General features: G+C 37.9%; 1 protein-coding gene across 5 annotated transcripts in view; it reads left to right on the forward strand.

Moving 5' to 3' along the window:
* The window catches only part of MTMR9 (myotubularin related protein 9), a 64,136-nt gene that overhangs the window by 17,724 nt on the left and 18,657 nt on the right, over positions 1 to 27,755 (forward strand). For 3 of the 5 annotated variants that reach the window (XR_010112908.1, XR_010112909.1, XM_014343670.5), the window contains exons 4-9: positions 3,936 to 4,109; positions 5,285 to 5,502; positions 8,616 to 8,777; positions 14,001 to 14,142; positions 15,776 to 15,996; positions 18,763 to 18,914. Coding sequence is in view for 3 of the 5 variants with exons in the window: in XM_014343670.5 (XP_014199156.1) it covers positions 3,936 to 4,109; positions 5,285 to 5,502; positions 8,616 to 8,777; positions 14,001 to 14,142; positions 15,776 to 15,996; positions 18,763 to 18,914 (1,069 nt within the window). In the remaining 2 variants the exon portion in view is untranslated. Of the gene's footprint in view, positions 1 to 3,935; positions 4,110 to 5,284; positions 5,503 to 8,615; positions 8,778 to 14,000; positions 14,143 to 15,775; positions 15,997 to 18,762; positions 18,915 to 21,698; positions 26,804 to 27,755 lie in introns of those variants that run through there. The other 2 variants (XM_003805324.6, XM_034965618.3) reach the window with 1 other exon arrangement.

Below are 27,755 nucleotides of genomic sequence, written 5' to 3' on the forward strand. Positions count from 1 at the left end.
GCTGACTTTTGTGAAAGACCATTAGATAGTAGATATTTTAAGCTTTGCAGGTCATGTGGTCTCTATTGTAACTACTGAACTCTGCTGCATGAAAAAAGTTGCATGAAAAAAGCAATCAGATGAGACATCAATGAATGGCTGGTGCTATGTTCTAATAAACTTTATTTGCAGAAACAAGCAGCAGGCTGGATTTGGCTCATTAAAGTGGCAGTTCTCCCTTAATTGATCTGTAGAGTCAGTGCAATCCCTGTTAAAATTCTAATAGGTGTTTTTGTAGAAATGGAGAAAATAATACAGATTTTATGGAAATGCAAATTTAAATATATAAGTTTATATGGAAAGTCAAAACAGCTTTGAGAAAACACTTGATTACTGTAAAGCCACAGTAATCAAGAGAGTATGGTATCGCTGTAAGCAAAGACATATAGACCAATGAAACAGAATACAGGGTACAGAAATAAACCTTCCCCTTAATGCTCAGTTGATTTTTGACAAAAGTACCAATACAGTTCAATTGGGAAAGGATAGCTGTTTCAACCAATAGTATTGGAACAGTTGGATATCCATATGTAAAAAAGATAAACCTAGACCCTTACCTCACGTCATCCACAAAAATTAACTAAAATGTATTATACAACTAAACATGAGAACTAAAACTATCAAACCTCTTTAAGAAAGCACAGGAGAAAATCTTTATGACCTTCAGTTAGACAGAGATTTTTTAGATATGACACCAAAAGTGACTGAAAGCAGGTTAGTGATTTCCTAGTATTGGGTGTTACACAGGTGTATACAACTGTCAAGACTCATGAAATTGTGTAGTCAAAATGGATTCAGTTTATTTTTTATAAGTTTTGTCTCAATAAAGTTGACTAAAAAGAAGATAAAAGAATAATGCAAAGGTTAAGTAGCTGATTAGAAACAGGTTAAGAGAAAATAAGTGATTTGAAATATAGATCCGAAATAATTACTCAGAATATGGAACAGAGAAGGAAGATGGAAAAACAGAGAGGTTAGACACATGCATGCTTAATAAAGGAAGAAGATCCAATATTTATTATATGGGAGTTTAGGATAAAAGATGATAGAGGCTGGTTATGGTGGCTCACACCTATAATCCTAGCACTTAGGGAGGCTGAGGCAGGCAGGTCACTTGAGCTCAGGAGAGTTTGAGACCAGCCTAGGCAACATGGCGAAACCCCATCTCTATGAAAAAATTTAGCTAGGTGTGATAATGTGTGTCTGTGGTCCCAGTTACTTGGGGGTCTGAGGTGGGAGAATTGCTTGAGCCCAGAAAGTTGAGGTTGCAGTGAGCAGTGATCATGCCGCTGCATTCCAGCCTGGGTGAGAGAGCAAGACCCTGTCTCCAAAAAAAAAAAAAGGAAGACAAAAAAAAAAAGGTGATGATAGAAGAAAGACAATATTCAAATACATAATGGTTGATAATTCTCCAGAATCAGTAGAAGTTATTGAACCCTTAAGCTGAGGTATCCCAGCAAATACCATACAAGATAATAAAAAAATCTTTAGACATGTTGTTGTTCAGCTACTGAACAATAAAGCAAAGAAAATACCACAAAGTTAAAAGACAAATGATCTGCATGGTGTTAGATTAACAGAGGAAAAAAGTTTGATCAATATCTATTCATGATAAAAGCTCTTAGAGTTGGATTTGAAGGAAATTTATTTAATCTGATAAAGGATGGGTACCAAAACCAAAAACATAACAAAAGCAAATCTTGTATCATTCTCTCTAAGTTCAAGAATGAGGCAAGGATGTCCATTATCACTACTTCTAGTCAGCTCAATAAGACAAGAAGGAAAAATACAGGGTATAGGGATTGAAATGAAGGTAGCAAAATTGTCAATATTTATTGATTATATGCTTGTCTACATAGGAAAAGGAAAGAATCTGGAGATCATAGGCATTTCTGTACACCAAACACAATTTTGAAGAAATGCAGTTAAAATGCAACAAAGATTATTGGGTTTCTAGGAATATATCTAAGAAAAGATAGTAAGACCTTTATTGAGAGAATTATAAAAATTTATGGAAAAAATTTTAAAAGCTTAAACAAATGGAAAGACAATATACTCATGGATAGAGAGACTGAATATTCTAAAGATGTAAGTCATTCCCTCCGATTTATAAAGTCAATACAATCTTAATAAAAACCCCAGTTGGTTTTTACATTGAATTTGATAAAAGTGACATGGAAGACCAAAAGACCAAGAGGAGCCACGTTACTCTTTGAAGAACAAAAAGGTGAGAGGAGGAGACTTGGCCTACTAGATACCAAACTTATTTTAAAAGCTATAGGAGTTACTAAAGTGGACAAGTGTGACGGGATAGAGAGCACAGTACATTTGGACCAACAGAAGCGGCATTGCAGATCAATGGAGAGCCCTGTCATTCTCCAGAGTAGGAAATCAATAATAATATATCATAGTGAAAATTCAAGAAATAACAGTATTATCATGTTGTTTAGAAATGTAAAGGTAAACACCAAGAAAGCTAAAAATGTTGAAAATGATTGCCTTTGGGGAAAGCAAATTGGGATGGGCTAGCAAGGAACAGATAACTACATTTTTTTAAAAATAATAAACCTTTAGAAACTTTGTTTTTTTTAAATTAATTAATTAATTATTTTTTGAAACAATCTCACTCCAGTTGCCCAGGCTGGAGTGCAGTGGCGCTATCACAGCTCACTGTGGCCTCGACTTCCTGGGCTCCCGTGATTCTTTCACCTCAGCATCCTAAGTAGCTGGAACTACAAGTCTGTGCCTGGCTAATTTTTGCATTTTTAGTGGAGATGGGGTTTGGCCATGTTGCCCTGGCTGGTCTTGAACTCCTGGACTCAAGCAATTTGCCTGCCTTGGCCTCCCAAAGTGCAGGGATGATAGGTGTGAACCACTGTGTCCAGCCTAGAAACTATGTTTTTAAACTGGTAACATAAATAACTTTGAAAAGTGAAAAAATTTAATTAAAAATGTGATACTGTATCTTATAAAAGCATTTTTTAAAAGTAATAATCTTGTCTCTTAGTACATCTAACATACTTTTTAGCTTTATCTTCCTGCTATTGTAACCCATGGTTAGGCCAACTCAGATATACAGAACATATTGAAATTTACATATAATTTGATTTTTTTTTTTTTTACTGTAAAACCTTTTGACAGTCTTCAAGCTGTTTTCAGTTCTGACGTTTAAAATAAGTTGTCATTTGATAGTTTTATATTGTATACTTCTAGTCCTTACTCAGTTTGAAATTATTTCATTGACTTCTAAGCTTAACCTTCCTTAGTATTGAGTTGGTACCGTTTTAAGAAAGGTGTTACCAATCTTAGTACATTTTTTACCTTTTTTAAAATAAACAAAGGATTTGATATAGATAGTAGCTGTGTTCTCATTTGTTCTGGGGATGCATTATCTGGAGTCTTACAGTCTTACTTGTGCTTTAAGAGGATCATTAACAAACTAAATGGGACCCAGAAAAGGAAGAAGTAGGATGATGTTCGCCATGATAATTGTGGATGTGCTGAATATATTTAACTTGGAGAATAGAACACTAAGGAGGATCAGCTGTCTTTCAAACATTTGATGGGATACCGTGTAAAATAGGGAACTTGTACGGAGTTGTCTGAAAGTACAGTAAAAACCAATAGAGGGAGCTACAGAGCAACAAGTTTTGCTCAGTGTGAGAAAGCACTTTCTAGGAACTGGTGATACCTAGCAATGCAGGAAGCTGGCCCTGAACCATAGAGCTCCTTTTCTCTGCAGCTACTTACATATAAGCTAGAGATTCTGCTGTGAAATTCCTGAGAAATGGCTTCTTCATCAGTGAAAGTTGACCTCTAAGGTCTTTTAAAATTTCTCAGATTATTTTGCGACATTGAGATAGTTGCTTAGCTTTGAAGTATTTTGTGTTTTTCAGACCAGTGAATGGAGGCTAAGCTATGTCAATAAGGAATTTGCTGTCTGTCCCTCTTACCCACCAATTGTCACAGTGCCCAAATCCATCGATGATGAAGCTCTTCGGAAGGTAGCTACATTTCGACATGGAGGGCGCTTCCCAGTACTAAGCTATTATCACAAAAAAAATGGGATGGTAAGTGCACAGCACTACTGCTTGATGTACTGAAAGGCTTGGGTTGGGGATCTTTTCGTAGAAATGTTCCCTTTTGCTATCTGTCTGTTCACTGAAATGATTGTCCAGGTCTCCACCACAAGGGCTTCCTTCATGTAAGCTTTAGGGAATCAGGAGTAGGGTGTTTTCTGTGGTGAGGATGTGATGCTGAATTCTTTTCATGATCCTGCTCAGCCGTATAAAAGCCCTGATAGCTTTATCTCCAGGACACTATACAAAGGAAACTAGTGTTTATTTGATGCTTACAGCAACATTCTTCTGGTAGAAAAATGAGAAATTTCTCTGTTCAGAATAATGGTAAAATACTTGAATTTTTCTTAACAACTTTACACGTGAAACGTGGAGCAGACGTATTTATTTTCAGAGGTGAAAAGAGTGATGCTCATGTCATTTAGTCACAACTCTAGTAAACACTGGAGTCAGGATGAAACAAGGAGTTAAGATAACTACCTTGTAATGGTGGCGTCTTGAAAGAACTCTAAACCATTCGCCAGGGAAGAGATTAATATAATAGACACTGATTTCTAGAGAAAAGTTTCAAAAGCAAACATTTCCAGATATATAGTTGGTAGGGTAGTTTTTAGAAACAAGTAGTTAAATCCTTGAATACTGAAAAGGATGGTAGAGGCCACTGGAGAATAAATAATAGACAGTCAGCTTCTGAGGTATTGAAAATGATTTCCCAAACAATGAGAACAGTGTTTGAACTTTTAAATTTTGCCACTGGTGCCTTTACTTCTTATAATTCTTGTTAAAACCTGCCAACTCTATGTATGTTTAGTTGAAGTGAAGGTTTAATGGCTCATAGGCCATTATTGTCTTTATTACAGGGCCAGGTCTACAGGTATTTGATTCACACACTAAATGAATTGCAATATTTGATCTTAAAGAGGTGATATAATTTATTATGTGACAGTATTTTGAGACAGAGAAAATGTGTAAAAGCTCAAGGCTTATCTTTTATAGTTATTAACTATTGTCAATACATGCAAATATTTCTTTGTTTATGGATCAAATCCATCTCCAGAGTGTCACACAATTGATTTTGAGATACTCTTAATCTAGCTAATTTCTTTCTGTTTTCAGAAACTTTAAAAGCAACTGCTGTTGAATTTTCAGCTTTATTGTGCTTCTAGGTAATTATGCGAAGTGGTCAGCCACTCACTGGTACAAACGGGAGGAGGTGCAAGGAAGACGAGAAGCTGATAAATGCTACCCTCAGGGCTGGAAAGCGTGGCTACATCATTGACACCCGATCCCTGAACGTGGCTCAGCAAACTAGAGCCAAAGGAGGTGGCTTTGAACAAGAAGCTCATTATCCCCAGTGGAGGCGAATTCATAAGTCCATTGAGAGGTAAAAGATTCCAAAGATAGTAAAGACTCTTATTAGAAGCTAATTATAGTGGGTAAGGCCTTAGCCATTTGAAAATCACAAGTGCTCAAATTAACCTCTGCATTAATTTAGGGTCAATGATGGGCTAGCCATCTTCTCATTTTTTTTGGTCAGCTCTATTAAGGTTTGATTGACAAAAATTACATGTATTTGTGATGTACACTGTGCTATTTTGATATACATATACATTGTGAACTGATTAAATTAAGTGAATTAACCTATCATGTCGCATAGTTATCATTTTTTTGGATGGTGAGAACATTTAATATCTATTCTCTTAGCAGTTTTCAAGCATACAATATATTAGTTTTAAGTACAGTTACCATGCTGTACAATAGACCTACAGAACTAATTCCTCCTAAGTGAAACTTTGTAACCTTTGATCAACATCTCCCCATATCTGTGTCCCTCCTACCCCGACCCCTCCTGCTACTTTCTCTTCCTCTGGCAACCACCATTCTACTCTCTGTTTCTATGAGTTTAACTTGTTTAGATTCCACATATAAGTGAGTTCATGCAGTGTTTATCTTTCTGTGCATGGCTGCCTGACTTATTTCATATAGCATGATGTCGTCCAGGTTCATCTGTGCTATTGCAAATGACAGATTTCCCCTCTTTTTTATTTTTATTTTATTTTTCTGGGATGGAGTCTTGCTCTGTCAGCCAGGCTGGAGTGCAGTGGCACGATCCCAGCTCACTGCAATCTCTTCCTCCCAGGTTCAAGTGATTCTCCTGTCTCAGCTTCCCAAGTAGCTGGGACTACAGGTGCCTGCTCCCACGCCTGGCTAATTTTTGTATTTGTAGCAGAGACCAGGTTTTGCCATGTTGGCCAGGCTGGTCTCGAACTCCTGACCTCAAGTGATCCGCCTGCCTTGGCCCCTCAAAGTGTTGGAATTACAGGCATGAGCCACTGTGCCTGGCCTACCCTCTTTTTTAAGGCTGAATAGTATTTTATTGTGTATTGTACCACATTTTCTTAATCCATTCATCCATTGACGGACATTTAGGTTGAATCCATATCTTGACTATTGTGAATAGTGCTGCAGTGAATGTGGGAATGCAGATACCTCTTTGAGATCCTGATTTCATTTCAGATATTCAAAATATTTACCCAGAAGTGGGATTACTGGATCTTATCACAGTTTCATCTTTAATGTTCTGAGGAGCCTCTATACTGTTTTCCACAGTGGCCATACTAATTTACATTCCCACCAGCATTGTATAGGGGTTCCCTTTTGTCCATATTCTCAACAACACTTGTTAAATCTTGTCTTTTTAGTAATAGCCATTCTAACAGGGGTGAGGTGATATCTCATTGTGGTTTTGAATTTCATTTCTCTGATGAGTGATGCAGAGCATTTTTTTTTTCAAATACCTATTGGCCATTTGTATGTCTTCTTTTGAGAAATGTCTGTTCAGGTCTTGCCTATTCTTTAATCAGGTTATGTGTTTTCTTGCTGTTGAGTTGAGTTTCTTACATATTTTGGATATTAACCCCTTATCCAGTGCGGTGTTCGCAAATGTTTTCTCCCATTCTATAGGTCGTCTCTTTACTCTGTTGATTGTTTTGCTGTGCAAAACTTTTTAGTTTGTTCAGTCTCATTTGTCTATTTTTGCTTTTGTTGCCTCTGCTTTTGAGGTCATATCCAAAGTAACTTTGTCCAGACCAGTGTCAAGAAGCTTTTTCCTTATGTTTTCCTCTAATGATTTTTACAGTTTCAGGTCTTATGTTTAAGTCTTTAATCTACTTTGTGTTGATTTTTGAGTATGGTGTGAGGTAAGGGTTGAGTTTCTTCTGCATGTGCATACCCAGTTTTTCCGTCACCGCTTATGGGAGAAACTCCTTTCCCCATTGTATGTTCTCGGCAACTTTTTCAAACATCAATTTACCATAAATGCGTGGATTTATTTCTGGGTTCTATTCTGTTCCATTAGTCAACGTGTCTGTTTTTATGCCAGTGCCAAGCTGTTTTGATTATTTTAGCTTTGTAGCATATTTTAAAATCAGGTACTGCGTGAGGCCATCAGGACCAGGGCTTTTCTTTGATGGGAGATCTTTTTAATCTCCTTACTCATTATTGGTCTGTTCAGATTTTCTTTCTTCATGACTCAGTCTTGGTAGGTTGTATGCTTCTAGGAATTTATCCATTTCTTCTAGATTATCCAGTCAATTTGTTAATGTGTAATTGTTCACAGTAGTCTCTTATGATCCCTTGTATTTCTGTGATATCAGTTGTAATATCTCATCTTTATTTCTGATTGTATGCATTTGCATTGTTTTTCTCTCTGTTTTTAGTGAAAGAACCTTTAGCTTAAGGTTTGTTAGTTTTATCTTTCTTTTTGAACAGCCTGCCTTTGTGTTTGATAAGCGAAAGCTGTGCTCTTGGAGGCCTGCAGGAGTCCCTTTCACTAGCATTCTTTCTCTAAGCCAGCCCTGTGGTCTCATCACCACAAGGCCAGCTCCTCTGCAGGTAGATCAGCAGTTGATACACTGAACTGATTTGCTACATATACTTATATTTTCCTAAGTCAAAGACTTTAGAGATTTAATTTCTCCCCATATCGACCTATTTTCGCACAGTTTCCTCCACCTATAGTCTCTTGTTTGTACCGTATAAGAGTGATTTATAAGTGTCTCTAGGTGGGTGAATGGGAGCTGTAGCTAGAAAACAGTGGGATCCAAGCTGGGTTGGGTAAGGCTGCTGATGGCACTGGGTCTCTAGTGTTAGATCGGTGGGAACAGGATTGCAAATTTAAGTGGTGCTGTGTCTCCTGACCTGTCATGAAACGCAGGGCTCTGGCCTCTCCTATAGTCAGATAATCCAGGTATGTGAACTGGGTTTAATCTGTTCAGGTAAGGAATAGGTTACCATGGCAGGCATTTTAAGCCTTTGCAACAATGTTTAAATATTAGTTTTTCAACCTTGAATCCTCAAATAATAGCAGGGTAAATATTTTTGTAGTATTTTGAACTACTTTTGCTGTTAGATATGTTGGAGGCTGAATCTTTGGTTTGGTTTCTTTATCTTTCTATTTTCTGGGTTTGTTATTTTTTACTTTCTTATTTTTAAAAGGTATCACATTCTTCAGGAGAGCTTAATCAAACTTGTGGAAGCTTGTAATGACCAAACACATAACATGGACCGATGGCTCAGTAAATTGGAGGCCTCTAACTGGCTGACTCACATCAAAGAGATTCTGACAACTGCCTGCCTAGCGGCTCAGTGCATCGACAGGTAAAGTGCATTTCAGCGTTCCTGAGCGGAACATGGCGCTGATAACTAGACTTTGTGTTTATCCAGACATATGTTTATAGATTATGTGAAGGTTTGCAGTAAATGACTGTGTAGGCTAGTCAACACCATCCCATTATTGATGAGGTGTGTGCCTAGAGTCTGGCATTTAATAGATAATGTTTGTTTAATAAATATGAACCAGGTACATATACATGTCTTCTATGACACAAATTTTTAAGTACTAATGGACCTGTTTTTTTTTCTGTTACACCCTTAAATCATGAATTTGCCAATTTTTTTCTTAAACTGTGAAATAGAATGAAAGGAAGTTTTCTTATTTTTTCTTAGAGGAGCGAACTTACCTCCTTTTGAAATATCAGCGAAAGGAAACGTAATTTTGTTACACAGTAAAATGATCCTTTCTAACCTGTGGGATATCTTATTTCATACTACTTGATATGTGCGATTACATCTGGATCTCAAGTTGAGAACACCTGATGGTAGTGATGTTGAGTATATGAAGTGATTTTAGTTTATTCACTCAGTTAAAGGTTGCTAATCCTTGAGTCTTGTGGCAGAAGACTTGAACAGAGGCAGAAGGATTGGCATAAATTCTTGCAGAAGCTTAGAATGCCCTTTCTAAGAAGGGGATTCCACTGAAACAGTAGGTAGATATAAGTATTATCGCCACATGGATAGATGGCACTTTTCTTTGAGACTTTAACTTGTTTTATTGATGCTTCCAGATTAGGGAAATATATACCTAATTTGTTATGGTTATAGAGAAATTCAAAATAGAATGGGCTGCTGAAATCATGTGGTAAGTTAGTAACAGAGCCATCAACAGGTAGAGTCCCTTGGGGTCAAGATTGCCAGGCTATCCCTGTTCTTTCTGTTTTAGGCGTTAGGTGAAGCCCATTTACCTAATAAACTGTGGGAATTAAAGACCAAGGTTCTGTGGCAGAGAAATAACAAATACATAATGATTTTGTTAATACTGAGGGTTTTGTTTCTTTTTAACCTAAGTTTACCAGATTTCTCCTTACATTATGAGTACAGAGGCTTCTGTTTTTTTTATGAAACAGAATTGTAATAAACAGTTATCACCACATTTCTCAATTTGCAGCTGTGATAGCATGATGATACAGATTAAGACACCCCTCAGTGCAGAATGCAGAACAGTTCTCATGATCTCCACCTTCATTTAGTTTGAGCTGGCCACCTTAAAGGCAGAGACTTCCAGACTCTTGGGAAGGTTCAGGGTTTTGGTTAATTTTGCCATGTTTGGGTCCCTTTTTCTGATATATATTGGCCTATTATTTTCACCTCCATACAAATTTGCCCTTATAATTAATTACTGAAAACATAAAAATAGAGTTTAAATGAATTGAATTCAGAATATCCCACAGATAATTAAGGTACATATGCAATATACACAGAAGCCTTAAAGTACATGCTCATCCCCTTCAGCCTAGTCATTAGGTTTTATCCTGAGAATGGGGTTAGCCTAACCATAAGTGACTTCAAGGAATCTGTTACTTTTAAATTAAGAACCCCCAAAGAATTCAACAGAAGACAAAAAGCTAAGTACATCATCTACAATGTAACAAAAATTGGCATAACCTAAATGTCCAACTATAGGATTAAGTAAATTGCAGTTCATCACTTAATAGGATGTTACACACAGGCACACCTTAGTGATGTTGCAAGTTTGGTTCCAGAAAACCACAGTAAAGCAAGTCATGCAATAAAGTGAGTCACATTCATTATTAATATTTGGTTTTCTAGTGCATATAAAGTTATGTTTACACTATAATGCAGTCTGTTAATTGTGCAATAGTACTATGTCTAGAAAAACAATATACGTACCTTAATTTAAAAATACTTTATTGGTATTTGAGGTTATTGGCCCTGGTAGAGGGCCTTGCCTTCCCATTGATGGCTGCTGACTGATCAGGGTGGTAGTTACTGAAGCTTTGGATGGCTGTGGCAATTTCTTAGACAAGACAGCAATGAAGATTGCCACATCAATTGACTCTTCCTTTCATGAAAGATTTCTCTGTAGCATGTGATACCGTTTGATAGCATTTTACCCACAGTAGAACTTGCAAAATTAGAGTCAGTTCTCTCAAACACTGCCACTGCTTTATCACCTAAGTTGATGTGGTATTCTAAATCTTTTTTTTTTTTTTTTTTGTCATTTCAACAATATTCACAGCATCTTCACCAGGAGTAGATTCCATCTCAGGATACTACTTTTCTTGCTCATCCATAAGAAGCAACTCCTTATTTCTTCAAGTTTCATCATGAAATTGCAGCAATTCAGTCAAATCTTCAGGTTCCTAATTATTTATTTATTTAGGAGACAGGGCCTTGCTCTGTCGCCCAGGCTGGAGTGTAGTGGCAGGGTCATGGCGCACCGCAGCCTAGAACTCCTGGGCTCGAATGATCCTCCCACCTCAGCCTCCCAAATAGCCAGGACTACAGGTGCACACCACCACGGTCAGCTAATTTTTTTTTTCAATTTTTAACAGAGATGTGGTTTCTGTTTATTGCCCGGGCTGGTCTCAAATTCCTGAGCTCAAACAATCCTACTGCCTCAGCCTCCCAAAGTGCTGAGATTACAGGTCTGACCCACTACACCCAGCATTTTGTTTTTTATGAGATGGGGTCTTTCCCTCTGTCACCCAAGCTGGAGTGCAGTGGCACAGCCATAGCTCACTTTAACTTCAAACTCCTGGCTTCAAGCAATCCTCCTGCCTTGGGCTCCATAAGTGCTGGGGTTACAGGCATGAGCCACCATGCCCCGCCTTCAGGTTCCACTTCTACTTCTAGTTCTTTTGCTATTTCTGTAACATCTGCAGTGACTTCTCCAGTAAAGCCTTTTATGCCCCTCAAAGTATCCATGAGATGTGGAATCAACTTCTTCCAAAATCTTTTTAATGTTGATGTTTTTACCTCCTCTCATGAATCACAGATATTTTTAATGGCATCTAGGAAGGTGAATTCTTTACAGAAAGTTTTCCATTTACTTTGTCCAGAACCATCAGAGGAATCTCTAGCTAGGGCAGCTATGGCCTTGAAATAAAACTTGAAAGCTGAAATTACTCTTTGATCCATGGCCTGCAGAATAGATGTTGTTTTAGCAGGCACAAAAACAACATTCATCTCCATGTACCTCTCCATCAGAGCTCTTAAGTGACCAGGTACATTGTCAGTGTGCAGTGGTGTTTTGAAAGGAATCTTTTCTTCTGAGCAGTAGGTCTCAACAGTGGACTTAAACTATTCAGTAAACCATGCTGTAAACAGACATGCTGTCATGCAGGCTTCATTGTTCTGTTTATAGAGCACAGGCAGAGTAGATTTAGTGTAACCCTTAAGGCCCCTAGGATTTTCAAAATTGCCAATAATCACTGGCTTCAGTTTAAAGTCACCAGCTGCATTTTTTTGCTAACAAGAGAGTTTGCTTCTTTCCTTAAACCTCATGAACCAGCCTCTGCTAGTTTCCAACTTTTCTTCTACAGCTTCCTTACCTCTCTCAGCCTTCATAGAACTTTGTAGAATGGAGGAGAGTAAAGGCCTTCCTCTGGATTAGGCTTTGGCTTAAGGAAATATTGCAGCTGATTTGATCTTCTATCCAGACCACTCAAACTTTGTCCATGTGAGCAGTAAGGCTGTGTCACTGTATCATTTATGTGTTCGCTGGAGAAGCACTTTTAATTTCCATCAGGAACTTCTCCTTTGCATTCACAACTTGATTAACTAGTGCAGGAGGCCCAGCTTTTGGCCTGACTCAGCTTTCGACGTGCCTTCCTCACTAAGCTTAATCATTTCTAGCTTTTGATCTAAAATGAGACATGCTAGTCTTCCTTTCATTTGAACACTTACAGGCCGTTGGAGGGTTATTAATTGGCTGGCCTAATGTCAATATTGTTGTGATCCCTGGAATAGAGAGTCTCCCTGAAGAGAGAGTCAAAGGAACAGCTGGTTATTGGAGCAGTGAGAACACACACAGCATTTGTTGATTAAGTTCACTGTCTTATATGGATGTGGTTCCTGATGCCCTCAAAACTTGCAGAAGTAACATCAAAGATCACTGATCACAGATCACCATAGCAGTTGTAATAATAATGAAAAATTTTGAAATATTGTGAGAATTACTAAAATGAGACAGAGACACAAAGTAAAACATGCTGTTGGAAAATGGGTGCCAGCATCCTTGCTTGACGCAGGATAGCTGCAAATCTCCCATTTGTGGAAAATGCAGTATCTGTGAAGAGCCACCAAGGGAAGATCCATGAACGAGCTATGCCTGCAACTGTTATTATTCTAGTTCTGAAGATGACGTACAGACATGGAAGGCTACGAGTGTAGAATAAGAGTGAGAATAGAGGAAATTGCCTCGTATTAAAGCTCTATGTAGTGTATATGTACATGGGTAAAAACTGACAGTAGTAACCAAACCCGAAGCTTTTGTGTGAAGGTGGTGGTTTTTATTTTTTCCAAAGTTTCCTTCATTGTTTCAACAGAAAGGGTAGAAGAAGGGGAGGGGAGAAGTTGTAGTAAATTTAGTTTTGGTGTTTTCTTTCATTCTCTTTAGAATAATGGGGTCCCAGACACTTCTGAGTCTCATGATGCAGTGGTATCTTTACCACTGACTTTCTAGATTGACAGTTTTATGTTTGTTTTTTTCCTGTTGTCGTGTTTCTGAAAGTGTGGTCTAGGTCTCATTTTCCAGATTGAATTACAGTTTATGAAGGTGTCCTTATAGTCAGCTGATGGTGGAAAGGTAGAGTCAAACTCAGAAAAGTAATTTCATTGTATGTCTATAGTTTTGATGAGAAGAGGCTTTAACCAACGATTAAAGCAGAAAGGGTAAATGCCTTCTGTGTTAAGAGCTGCTTTTTGGTTTTGTAAAGGGAAAGAAAAATTCAGCTAAAATGTTCTGTGAAATTTGTTATAACTTAAAGAGGTCTTGCCATGTGAAATTTGAGATTCATTATAGTCGTATTTTTTCCCAAGAGAAACTTATCTATCGTATGCCTTAGATTTAGATTTAGATTCTGAACTCTACAAGTCAGAGCAGAATGTTGTACTCAATACACTAAATAGACTGAACTCAGTAGACTAAAATGTTGTGCTCAATAAACGCTTGTTATTAACAGAGTTCATTGACCATGTTGGACATTTCCCATTTGTACTCTTCCCTGATTTTCCTATCAGGGAAGGAGCATCAATATTGATTCACGGAACAGAAGGAACTGATTCCACACTCCAGGTGACCTCCCTGGCCCAGATCATCTTAGAGCCAAGAAGCAGGACCATTCGTGGTTTTGAGGCCCTGATTGAAAGAGAGTGGCTGCAGGTGAGAAGAGCTGTTTGATTCACAGAGGAACTGCTTATTGATGCTGTGATCCTGCTTTGTGTGGTAGCTGACATAATGTGTGAAATTTCGATTGATTAAAATTTCTAAGTTGTGTGTTTAATTTCCTGCAGGATACTTAATCTGTCTTCTCCTCGTTTCTGGATGTCTCTTTGCCTGTATTCCTCACTTGACACTTCCTTCACTTAGGAAACTCTTGTTGGCTGTGCTTTATCACATACAGGAGAAATACAAAGAATGGGAAGCATAGTGCAATCTCCCAGAAGCTGGGTCTTGACGGATCAAAGACATAAGCAGTCGGGGAAGGGGGAGTGGGGCCTGTAGTTGCAAGGAAAGCGCTGTAACCCTTTCTGCCTTTTGCTTGTGCTGCTCCACCCTGTGAAGCTTCCTTCAAAGATAAAACTGAATCATGTAATGTTGGGTGGCTGCCAAAATAAAGGTCTCACTCATAACAGGGATTGATATCCTCCACAGAGATTACTTTTCAATATATTTCTACTGTGTAACCTGGTAAATAATTGTATTTGAACACAAATGCTTACGTATCTTGAAAGCAGACATTTTTCTGGCAAAGAGAGTATCTTGCTTCTCTGGTTACAATTCACATTTATTATGCACTAATGCTGTTACGTACACCATGTCCACCCTGCCTGACAACTGACCTTACCTCTGTTTAAGTCAGACCATCCTAAGTTTATGCTCCATATTTGATGAAAGTCTATTGAGCTATATTCCTCATGATGCATAGTAGACAAACAAATGAGTATGACTGACTGATTTATATGTTATTTTAATGGATATCACAATTCTGTGAACCACTGTAAAATTTCTGTGGCATTACCTTTGTCACATACAGTAGTAAAAGGACCCAGAGACAAAGCAGATCTGTGAAATTCCTAGCAGAGTATGATTTGTATTAAGGTCAGCATTTGGATTCTGAACAAGACAGTCAAATGAGTCTTAAATTTACTTTGGTCAGTAGATGGCAGACTCTTGCTGTTCATTTTGGCAGAAGAGGGTAATTAATGACAGCTTTATCTCCTGTAGAAAAGTACTCATAAAGATCTTTCAACACAATAACTTTTCATATATAATTAGAGATTTACTATCAGAGCTGACATTATAAAGGTGATCAGAGTTCCATATCTGTCTCCACTTAGGGTGAGGCTTGTTTAGTGTACAGCACAATCTACAGTGTTAGACAGAGGTGATGATTCTTCTTTGTACTGAGAGCTTATGTTCTTTGACTTTGCTCCAGGTTTTGTAGACCTAGAAAGGTTTATTTTGTAAGTTTATTATTGCTTAAGTTCATTATTCTTCCATGGGATATTCCAAGGGCAGTGCAGTTCCTGTGGTCACACCTTAGCTGCGCAGCCTCATTAAGGTTTTGGAAGTGTGTCTTTTTCCTTAGTTGCTGCCGCTATTTATTTTATACCAAGAAGTCATTAATCTGTACAACAGCTACCCTAATTATATGATGTTCCAGGTACTAGGAGTGTCACTGTAACTGTGTGTAGTGGTGTCGGTTCTGTGATTGTGTGTACTGGTGTCGGTAGAATGCTCTGTCATGTGATCTCACCAGGATATGACTGTCACGCCTCCATCTTCCCCCTAGGCTGGTCACCCGTTCCAGCAGCGCTGTGCACAGTCAGCCTACTGTAACACGAAGCAGAAGTGGGAGGCTCCTGTATTTCTTCTCTTCTTGGACTGCGTGTGGCAGATCCTTCGTCAGTTTCCCTGTTCTTTTGAATTTAATGAGAATTTCCTCATCATGCTCTTTGAGCATGCTTATGCCTCACAGTTTGGAACATTTCTGGGCAACAATGAAAGTGAAAGGTGAGTACACTGCTCATATGGGGACCTTTCCTTTTCCATTGTTTTGGCTACTTCCTAAGTAGCCAGAATCTCTTAGGAGACCACGATTTGGATCTATATTAAAATTATTTATAAAAAGGTAGAGGCTACAATTAATTATAAGTTAAATGACCTGAAGTATATTCTTTTATGAGAGCATGTCCTAGACTTTGTTCTGTTAGGTTAAAATTAGTCCATACATGAATTAAGGGGCAACCATTTTAAATGTTAATTTCTTTACATAGGATCATATTACCTTACATGTGGAAAAAGCCTTGATTTATAATTCAGGTCTTCCCTCTAATTTTATTAAGAAAGTAAGATCCAGAGAAGTTACGTGACTTTTCCCAGGACATAGAGCCAGCTGGTCATCAAAAGTGTGGCCTAGAGCAGCGATCCCCAACCATTTTGGCACCAGGGACCAGTTTTGTGGATAACAACTTTTCTTTGGATTGGGTGGCAGCGGGATTGGTGATGGTTTTGGGGTGAAACTGATCCATCTCAGATCATCAGGCATTAGATTCTCATAAGGAGAATTCTCATAAAGGCGCACCCTAGATTCCCCACATGCGCAGCTCACAGTTGGGTTTGCGCTTCTCTGAGAATCTAATGCTGATGCTGATCTGACAGGAGGTGGAAATACGCGCTCATCTGCCACTCACCTCCTGCTGTGTGGCCAGTTCCTAACAGGCCACGGACCCTTACTGGTCCATGGCCTGGGGTTTGGGGATCCCTGGCCTAAATTACAGGTCTTCCTCCTCCTGCTCTAGACTTTGTTACACCTAGAAACTGTCCTCCGGCCAGAGTGACAAGCTCACCTTACAGCCCAGGCACCATCAAGTGTATAGGTTCATTTAGAAGATTCACACCAGAATGATCTTTCAGGGAGGTTGCCTGGTAATCTCTTCAGGGTACAATCACCAGACTTCCTTGCCTCATTGCTGGCAGCCACCATTTTCTGAAGCATGTGTTGCTTAGCCCTGGACTGTACTCTGGCAGGGAGGGACAGGAGGGATTGGCAATTTCTATAGCCGAGGAAGTTTGGTGAATATGACATAATATCCTCCCCACTTAGAGGGGAGGATTTAAGGATTAACGCATAATCATTAAAGGCTTTAAGACACCCTTCAGTAAAGCAATGTATATAAGTTTAATTCAGCATTTAAGAAATGTGTTTGATGATGAATTTTTTTTGGTGTTATACCTGTTAATATCCTCAGGACTAGCTTTCATGAAGGGATCAAAATAGATTCCCATTCTGTTTCCCAGTTGGTAGAGGCTGCCAGCAATGCTGATGGGAAGGATTCTGAAGTGGTGTCAGGCTCAGCCAGAGCAAGTTCAGTGGTTGGCCGGCCATGGGCAGGGGGCACAGGGCTGGAGGCAGTGGATGCAATAATGTCCTGTCCTTGTCATCCCTTGTTCCTGGGAACATAGCGTGGGACATGCTATCCCAGCAGTTAAAGTCCAGTGCCACATAGGCTCTGTGATTATGTGGATTATTTTTATTGCTAGCTCAAAAAGAATGCAGTAAGTTGCACGTAGCTCATAAGTAATCATGTGGTTTCAGAGACAAAACTGACTTTATAATAAAATCTCAGCTTAAACTGAGTCTTATGAGAATTGAATGTATTATCTTTTTGGTTGATGTAAGGTTTACCACAGACTGTCTTTCAATCTGTGTTAAAATGTATTTTTTTCTAAAACATGCCGATTGACTATTATCCTTCTCTAACAGTTTATTACATGATAAAGAGTGTTCCAGAGTTTTAGAATTATTATGAAGCCTGTTCATTGTATGTGGATATAGATTAAATATGTATTTACGTCAAGATTCACATTGATTTTTCATCTTTGACAATCTGTATTTTATGTACATGTAAGTTATTTTCCCTGAAAGCTAAGTCTCTAAAAAATTTTAAGTTTTGTTTGAGATTTGACTCAACCTCCATTTTTAATATTAATATGGGCGTAAGAAGGTTACAGTGGACTTTGGGGACTTGGGGGAGGGACAGAAGGGGGACAAGGGATAAAAGACTACAAATAGGGTTCAGTGTATACTGCTCGGGTGATGGGTGCACCAGAATCTCACAAATCGCCACTACAGAACTTACTCATGTAACCAAATACCACCTGTTCCCCAATAACTTATGGAAAAATTAAAATAAAAAATTAAAAAACAATTAGAAAGTGGTTATCAAACAATGTAAATAATGAAGACCCTGGGGGTCTTTCCAGACATTCATATTTGTAAGCTATCCTGGTTGTTTCTGCACAACAAGCCCTTTCTTACAGAAACTAGAAAAATAAATAGGACATAAATGTCAAAAAGTGTATAATTTTTATGTGTATATTATAGGCTTCTCAGAAACAAAAAGGTTAGAAAGTTTTTTTATGCTTAGCTATTTTTAATTAAAATAGAATCCCAAATATAACAAAGGTCATTTGTGTACAGTAATGTTCTCTGGGTTAAGGTTTAACACCAAACCTGATGTGACCAGATTCTGTTTTTATCCTCCTGCCAGCTTCTTGGAAGCCTGTAAAATACTCTTTGTTTTGTTGTTGTTGAGAGTTCTAATGCCGATTGAGCTTTTTGACAAATCTATTGATTTTTCAACACTTTGTTTCTCTACCAAAAGTCTTGTATTCTATCTTCTTTCATACTGAGAAGAAATTGTCCTAGTAAGAGGAGCACTCAATAATGGTTGTTATAAATTAATTACTTTAATGGCAGTGTTCTTTCTTGATCAGATGTAAGTTGAAGCTACAGCAGAAGACGATGTCTTTGTGGTCCTGGGTTAATCAGCCCAGTGAGCTGAGTAAATTCACCAATCCCCTCTTTGAAGCCAACAACCTTGTCATCTGGCCTTCAGTTGCTCCGCAGAGTCTTCCGCTGTGGGAAGGTAAACCACGCATCCTTTGCAAACTTCTTAACGGTCAGGTGTGCATGCGGCTGCCTGTGAGTGTGTGCTGTTGGTGATGTATGAAGATGGTGAGCTGGACGTGGCCCTCAGACCTGTGTGAATTGTCATTCTCAGTGTGGGCATGTTTTTCTCTTTCAAATCAGTTATCTAGCCACACTTTTTTTTTTTCAGTTCCCATTGAGAAATTAACAGTGTTTCTTTACATTGCTGTTTATATTGGATATTTTTCTAGATAAGAAAGTACCTTACTGTTTGCCTTAGAGAGTTGGTAGGTAGTTGGGACATGAATAAATTGTAAGCTCATCAGGGAGAGTTTCTGTCCCTTAATGAAGCAGTCATTAGGATAGGTTCTTGTATTAAATGGTATTAAAGAGTTACATGGCTGGGCATTCCAGTAAGTTTCTATAAATGGGCACAAAATACCATCAGTGCAGTAACACAGATATTTCATTGTTCTTATGGCACTTTATGCTTAATTTTTAAATCTATTCTAAAGTAGATTTTTTATATGCACTGATTTTTCCAACTATTGAAGCTTATCCCCTTAAGTATTGAAGCTTATTAATTAAAACATAACCAAAATCTGGCCAGGTGTGGTGGCTCACGCCTGTAATCCCAGCACATTGGGAGGCTCAGGTGAGTGGATCACTTGAGGGCAGAAGTTCAAGACCAGGCTGGCCAACATGGTGAAACCCCATCTCTACTGAAAATACAAAAATTAACCAGGCCAATTTGGTGGTGCGGGTCTGTAGCCCCAGCTACTCAGGAGGCTGAGGCAGGAGAATCACTTGAATCTGGGAGGCAGAGGTTGCAGTGAGCAGAGATGATGCTACTGCACTTTAGCTAGGGTGACACAACGAGACTTTCTCAAAAAGATAAAAATAAAGATAAAATAACCAAAATCTATCTGAACTATGTAGTGTTTCATTAAACAAAGCCTCTAAAATACCACTTAATTTTTAAAGTTATTTTGAAGATAATAAGCACATATTTATTCATGTTTATGTTTAATAGCATAAAGTATACATACAAGAATGGTAGCTGTTTGTTAAATTAAACCGAATTACCGTTAATGCCAGTTGTTACGCCGTATTCTAGTATGTTATACTCTCAAAGGCAATTCACGTGTGGAAAACTATTTGCCCTTTGTGGAAACGGGTCTCAGATTGCTTTGGCTTCTGAGTCTGAGACCAAATCAGTTTCTGTCTTTTCTCTGGATGTCAGCTGTCACATCTAGTTCCTCTTGGCTTATCTGCCATTAGTGGCTTCCTTCCACCTCAGTTCATGCTTCTAATCTTATCTATTGAAGTGTCCCCTAGTTAGCATTGTGGGGAAATGGTCTTAGACGGTCTTGAGGTTCTGGGTGTGAGCTTTAGTGCTTTGATTTGTGAAGGGATGGTGACTGCTCAGAACTTCTCTTTGCTTACTTTCGTGATTGTCGTCACAGTCAGTACAGGGTTCATGATCTCTTAAATGAGAGGTTACAGTATTCTTCCTGTTTAGGACTTCTGGGACAATGTACTTAAAAGCCACTGTCACATTTAACAACTGAAATGAGCGTAGCTGTTTGGGAGAAAACCCACATTGGGAGCTGGGTGGCCTGAAGGATGATTTAATTGCTTTGTACCAAACCTCCTTGTGGAGCTTAGAGATAAGTGATGGGATGAAATCCTTGTTCTGTGGATTAAGTATTGTCATGCCGGAGTTTCATTATGTGTTTCCTGCTCCTCAACCTAGAGCTGGGAGAAGAAGAAGCTCTCTATTAGGTAAAATCCTATGGTAGGCATCTATATTGAATAAGACTGCTCTTCGGCCTTAAAATGTCTCTCTGCTGTTTACATTTACATCACAGCTAACCATTAATATTTAGAAATTCCCGAATTAGAAAAATCAACATGGGTGGGTCAGGCTTTACGCTGTGGTTCTGCTTTCCCTTTCTGATAGAGCCTGATGTTGGGAGCTGCATAGAAGGGCTCATTAGGACCCATGGCAGTTTGGTTTGTAGAGAGTGTTTTAATGAATCATAAAACCTTTGTGAACTTGCCATCCACTGACATGGTGCAGCCTGGAAGATTTTCGTGCCTCCTTACTTGAGTAACTGTAAGGCATTATTGTGGTATGATACAGTTAACATAGGGCTATGGAGAGGAGAAAATATTTCCTTTTGGTTCATAATAAAAGGATAATTATTATTATTTGGGGAAAGAAGCAATTGCCTGCAGAATTGAAAGATTGCCTCTCAAGTAACAGGGAGAGAGGCGTGTAAGCACGTGGGCTACAGTTCAGGCTTTCAAATAACAACGTATGTGGTTCTGCTTTTACTGTAGTTGTCACTTTTCAGGTGAAAATGGCTTCACACATTTAAGGGATCTTACATGTCTGAGCAATATTCTATAATTATAAAAATAAATGATTTATATTGTGAAATTGGAAAGTTTATGACATTGTAAATTATCATCTTGTTTTCTTGAATATATCATAAAATGGTATTTGGATCTATTTGATAATTTTGTGGGATATTTCTGAAGAATCAATGAGCATGTACATACAAGTAGTGACTTCTCAAATATTGTATTCAATTGCATCCTTTTCAGTACCTCAAGATTCCTGTATATTTTAGAGTATAATAAAATACAGATGTGAGTTGTGGCAACAAAAGAAAAAAGAATGTATAATACATAAATTACATCTTATCCACAAATGTAATTTTAATCCATTGTATATACCTTTCTTCCTTCTGTTTTCCATTCCTGGATTCAATAGGTATTTTCCTACGTTGGAATAGATCCTCTAAGTATTTGGATGAAGCATATGAAGAAATGGTTAACATCATTGAATATAATAAAGAATTACAAGCAAAAGTCAATATCCTTAGAAGGCAGTTGGCAGAACTGGAAACAGAGGACGGGATGCAGGAGAGTCCCTGAAAGGTCTCCTCGCACCCTTCGCAAGGACCTTCTTGGGCCTGTGTCCGCCGTTCTCTCCTTGTGCCCTTCAGTTCACTTTTACACGGTAGCCTTGAAGTGAAGGCTTTAGATGTGGGACCCCTCTAATGTAATGGATTTCTCAATACTGTATGAATAATGAAACTTACTATCATAAACCATGTTTCATGTGGCCTGTTAGGGCCTGTCACTTTGGGAGCCTGAAGGAGGTGCTAGTCATTTTATTTTTACGTGAAATAGATGACCTATTTAATGCCATTTGTGTTTCATGCCATTTTATCCAAAGCTTTTTCTCTGTGTCCACTCTCCAAACAGCATTCTAGAGCAGTCAAGGAGACAGCTAATCTCTCTAGGGACTATTTGGTGGTTTAAAAAAAGGGTCAGACTTCTAAACACTCTGACCATAGAAATGTTTTTCAAAATGGCAACAATGGATAAACCAAGGATTTTGTGTTTAACAATCCATTTCCAGTGTCTTCGCCACAAAAAATAGCCATTTTCTTTAAAATAGTTTTGAACTAACGAAGCTGAAATCTATTCTCATTCTTGTTTGTCAAGAAAGGAAAATCTGTTATTCAAGGTAAATTATTTCTACAAGGGCAACAGGTATGGTCCTCCGATATTTACATTAAGAAGAGTTAAATTTATTTTAACGTAGACACTAAAAGTATGTGCAATATACAATTAAAGTAGGAATTTGTTACTGATTGAGAATTGTTACTGGTGAATTGGTTTTCAGGTTTTGAGCATACATATACAATGTGTTTCAAATGCTGCTTGTAAAATTAAACCATCATCTAGAGTAGAGTTAATTTGTTATAATCAAGCTACAAATAGGTTTTCTTAAACCAGAGATGCACTGCCCTTGTCTAAAGTTCTTATTGCACTGGTTTATATGTGTATGTGTGTTTTATTGTGTGTTTTTTTAATTTGTAAGTATTCTAAGAGTTTACTAATACTAAGGTTAAAATTTTCATGTTGACCTGAGCCTTTTGCAAATTTGCTTTGGCTCTATTGATCTGTCCATTATGTGTTAGGCAAATATAACTTGAGGGGGAAGTTTATGAATATAATATAGCTCTGTGTTTTAAACCTCAGAAACAGATTTGAGTGTTTCAGTGTTATAGAAACAGTGATGACTATTCATGCTCTGCTAGTCTATGCCTGCAACTCCAAATGTTTGTAGTTCAGTATTTCCCACCTACATTTCTGTTTGGTGACATTGCTCATTTTAACAAATATGACCGAGTCTAGTTTTTCTTTAAAAGGATAGTTTATGAGTAATCTTTAAAACCATTTCCATACCATCTGTATATAACCATTTCGGTAGAGAACACACTACACTGAACCCTGCTTTAGAGCTGTGTGTTGAGCTAAAAATACAATTTTTTAAAAATTGACTAGCAAAATCTTTGGCCACACTGAGAAGCCTTTGAAAATGGCAAATACTTTTCATCACCAGTTGCCCAATTCATCATTCTTCTGCTTCCTCAGCCTTGTAGCAAAGGCTACACAGCAGCCCACAGTCCACAGTCTTTTTGGGAAAATTGGCCTGCCGCCTTCTTTAAGCTCAGTTTATTTTTGACTTATTTCTTTGCTGTAGTTATGAACCTTGTGGCATTAAAATCCCATGGCAAGGTGCATTAGAGATGTTCTCGTAGCTCTGCATTGTGTGAAATGTCCATCTTAGTTTTGTTAAAAAAAAAAAAAAAAAAGGAAACAGCCTCACTTTTTTGTGCTCCCTCAGAATTGCTTGCTATGTCTGTTAATACAGCTGAGCTTTTTGTTTTCTTCTCTTTTTGTCTCAAGATTGTATATGAAGGAGCCTTTTCTTCTCAGCTAACAGGCATATAAGGAAAACCATCTAGAGAGTTTTCTTTAGAAGTGACTCCCATTAGGCTGGTGTGGTGGTGTGTGCCTATAGTCCCAGCCACTAGGAAAGCTGAGGCAGAAGGATCCCTTGAGCCTAGGAGGTTGAGGCTGCAGTGAGCTATGATCGCATCAGTCCACTCCAGCCTGAGCAACAGAGCGAGACCCTGGGTCTAAGTAAAGAAAAAGCCTGAAGTGACTCCCACTGCTTCTGTTGATCGGCCATAGGGCTTCCATGGGTGGAAACTTGCGAGGGAGTTTGTATTAGGTCTGGTCATGGAGAGATGATGTACCATCAAGGTAGACCCATCTTCCTGATGCACATTTGCTGTGCGAGCCAGAGTACAGTCATAGCACGGTATTCGCATTTCGTTTTCTCTGTCTCACTGAGACAACAATCTATACTGTTTTGGCAAGTTTGCATTTTAGTATTAATTTATAATTAGGGATTGTTCAAACTTCAGATCTGTTTACAGGTTGTAAAAATAAACTTCGGTATCAGTGCATCTACAAAAGTGTTATTTGGTAATCCAAATATTAGAGTTTTCCCAAATCCAAAAACGGTCAAAAATAAGTCCATTATCAATATAATTTGAAGAAGATTTTTAGTAGTACTGTTAAGTTCGTGCTTACTTGGATGAGAAGAATAAATGACACGGATACACTCCTGAGAAGACACTTGTTAAACATTGCATAAGAGAGTTGCCTTTGATAAATGTGGTATTAAACGCTTGAATGAAGAGAATGGTGGCAGAATGAGTGAGCAAGCAGATTGCCCCAGAGGGGCCAGTAATAATCACGTGAGGGATAATCAGATTCCTGCGTATTCAGCATCTTCTCTATTCATGTGGAGTGAAAGCTGGTTTTTATACAGGAGATACGTAAAGTAGGCCTCACAAAGAATATTTTTAAAATACAAAGGATCACCACAATCCTCTATTGAACATATAAGGATCCTCAGATTTAAATAAGTACTTTTTTTTTTTTTTAATCAGAAGAACATTGTTGTTTGATTATATGTTTTTAAAAACCTGAAGCTTTTTTGGTGGCAGGACCTTTCAATAAATATTTATTTGGTCAAAATTTTTTATTTTGATTTTATTAAATGGGAAGAAAGCGAGCAGAAATAGTAAAATTCAGTAGGTTTAAAACAATCTATAAATGTATTTTATTTCCAAGAAAACTTAGGGTCTCAAAGCAAGATTTTAAAGTGATTTTTGAGAAGACTTGGGGGGGACAATAATAGACATTCATGTCAAATCCCATATGGGGGATTTTTAAACATTTCTTTGAACTTTGAGGCCTGATTTAGGAGTGGGATTTTATTGCTTTTTGTTGTAAAGGATGAAATTTTGTGGGGTTTTAGTCTTTGATTCAGTCAGTATTTGGTTTATGTTAAATAAAAAATCAGTATCATGGAAAAGTTATGACCATAATTTAGTCTCCTCAAGTGAAAAACAGAAGTAATGTTTCGTTGCACTTTGAAAGATCTGCTTCAAGGCATAACTCTTGTAGTTGTCTGGTTTCAGGGATAGCTGTTTGAATTGTCAGTCTAAAGTAGGTCATCAGGTTAACTTATTATCCGACCTTAATCTGGGATAAAGATTTTGGTATTTGCCCACTTCTAGATAGAATGAATGAAAACGACACAAGTGTTTTATGAGCACTCTTTATCAGAAAGGTATTTCCTGGACGAGAAATGGGCAATAGTTACAATAGTTGATCCTCTGTTCTGGAAGCTTTGAAATTTATCAGAGAATGAAGTCATTCAGTACATCTGATAAAGTTTTGTTGTTGTTGTTGTTGTTTTAATTGGGCAACCCTCAGAACTGAAGAGGTTCAGAGAACTTTCCAGGTTTATACTATACCTCAAGACCACATAGATTAGCTACTGCTTATTCTTTCACATGGGCTAGGCCTGTTCTCCTCCTCCAGACCTAGTATTCTAAGTTATTACCACATAGTATTTTTATGTTACCCATCATCTTTAAAAACATTATAGGCTGGGCATGGTGGCTTACGCCTGTAATCCCAGCACTTTGGGAGGCCAAGGCGGGCGGATCATGAGGTCAGGAGATCGAGACCATCCTGGCTAACACGGTGAAACCCCATTTCTACTAAAAATACAAAAAATTAGCCAGGCGTGGTGGCGGGCGCCTGTAGTCCCAGCTACTCAGGAGGCTGAGGCAGGAGAATGGTGTGAACCCGGGAGGCAGAGCTTGCAGTGAGCCGAGATCGCACCACTGCACTCCAGCCTGGGCGAAAGAGCAAGACTCCATCTCAAAAAAATAAATAAATAAATAAGACTCATTTCTCCATTTACATTTATTCTCAGATGATAAAATATATACTGATACTATAACTTTCTTATGGTATCAGTTTTCTTTATTTTCTTGAATAAAATTACTTCTACCTTCACTTGGTCTTTATAATCCACTGTCCACAGCATCTGCCTTTAAACCAATAGTCCCAGAAGAGACCCTGTGAAATTCTAGGACTGGGTATTAAAATGCCTGAACCTGTTATCTAAATCCTTTTTAAGAAACTTAATGTTCCAGCTCTTGAACTACACTGTGGAAGAGTAATTCGTGCCCAATTTAGTGGAAGATAATGAGGCTCACTGTAAACGCTACATTGTCCTGCAAAGTAATTCTGATGAGAGTTTACTGACTTCTAGAGCCATTCTCTTTAACCGTCTGCAGGTCTAAGGATTAACTATATTTGTGATTTGTAATAAAACTGAGTTGTACAACACTGCCTGTGTTTGTCTGGCCAAGACATTTGCTTCACTTTTAAAATGCACGTTATCTTTGGAGAGGTGAATTATTCTACAAAATGCACCCTAAATCTCATTGTTTAAAACCTTACTGATCTAATACCATCTACACAAAAAAATGTTGTACTTGCAGAACTTAGTTTATAAAAACAAAGAATGTGTATTTCTTCAATAGCCGGGTATTTGGATTGTTCTCTTGATAATATTTGAATGTGACTCTAGGATTTAAGTGCACTATTATTCATGGCTTATACAATAAAATTGCACTGTATGGCAAATATGTCTATAATGTATGCTTTGCTGAAACCTCAAGAGTGCTGTAAGGTACAGGTTTCCATATTGTGAACCTGTGTATACACACACACACATATACATATAGTCTTAGGGAAAAAAAAAAGCAGAACTTTTGTAAGTCTGTGTAACATTTTAATATTGTTTGTAATATTCACTAGGTGATAATTTCCCCTGTACCCTATAACTGTAATCATTCACCTTGGGTTGGCCGGTTTGTCAAGCTTGGTTTACTGAATCAAGAAAGAGTCTTGTCGAATGTGGTACTGTTCTTAGTGTGTAATATTTGCGTATGGTGTTCCTCTGCCTCAGAGGACAGTTGCACAGATGGCTAATGTTAAATTTCTATAGACGATGGTAATACAATCTGAATATATTTAAGTGCTAATAAATTAAATCTGTGGGCTTATTTTAATTTTTTTTTCAAATATTGGTGAAGGTTTGGATGGTGTTTCAATTAAATCTATATATTTTTTACCTTACATTTTGAAAAAATTGGGATCTGCAAAAAGGCTGCAAAATAGTACACTGATCTCCCTAGATTGTTCCTAGATTGAATGATTGGTAAAATTTTCCACATTTGCTTTAATACCACGTGTGTGTGTGTGTGTGTGTTACACTGTTATTTTGCTGAAACATCCGAGTTAGCTGCAGACATTGTGACCCTTTCTTCTAAATACTTCACAGGAATCTCCCAAGAATTAGGAGTATGTATTCTACATATTGATTTAGTATGTATTAATATAAACACATGACTCAATGACGGTAAAAGGAAAGCTCTTTCTTAGAGTAGAATGCCAGCTATTAAATGTAGAAAGAAAATGGAATTAAAAAGCCACTATTTGGCATATTATTACAGTAATCATTGACTTAGGCAATGCCTAACAGTGAATGGCAAAACTAGCAGGTGAAAGTTTGTGAAGAACAGAATATAATCTC

Source organism: Pan paniscus, chromosome 7 (genome assembly GCF_029289425.2).
Source record: "Pan paniscus chromosome 7, NHGRI_mPanPan1-v2.0_pri, whole genome shotgun sequence".
NCBI classification, from domain to species: domain Eukaryota; kingdom Metazoa; phylum Chordata; class Mammalia; order Primates; family Hominidae; genus Pan; species Pan paniscus.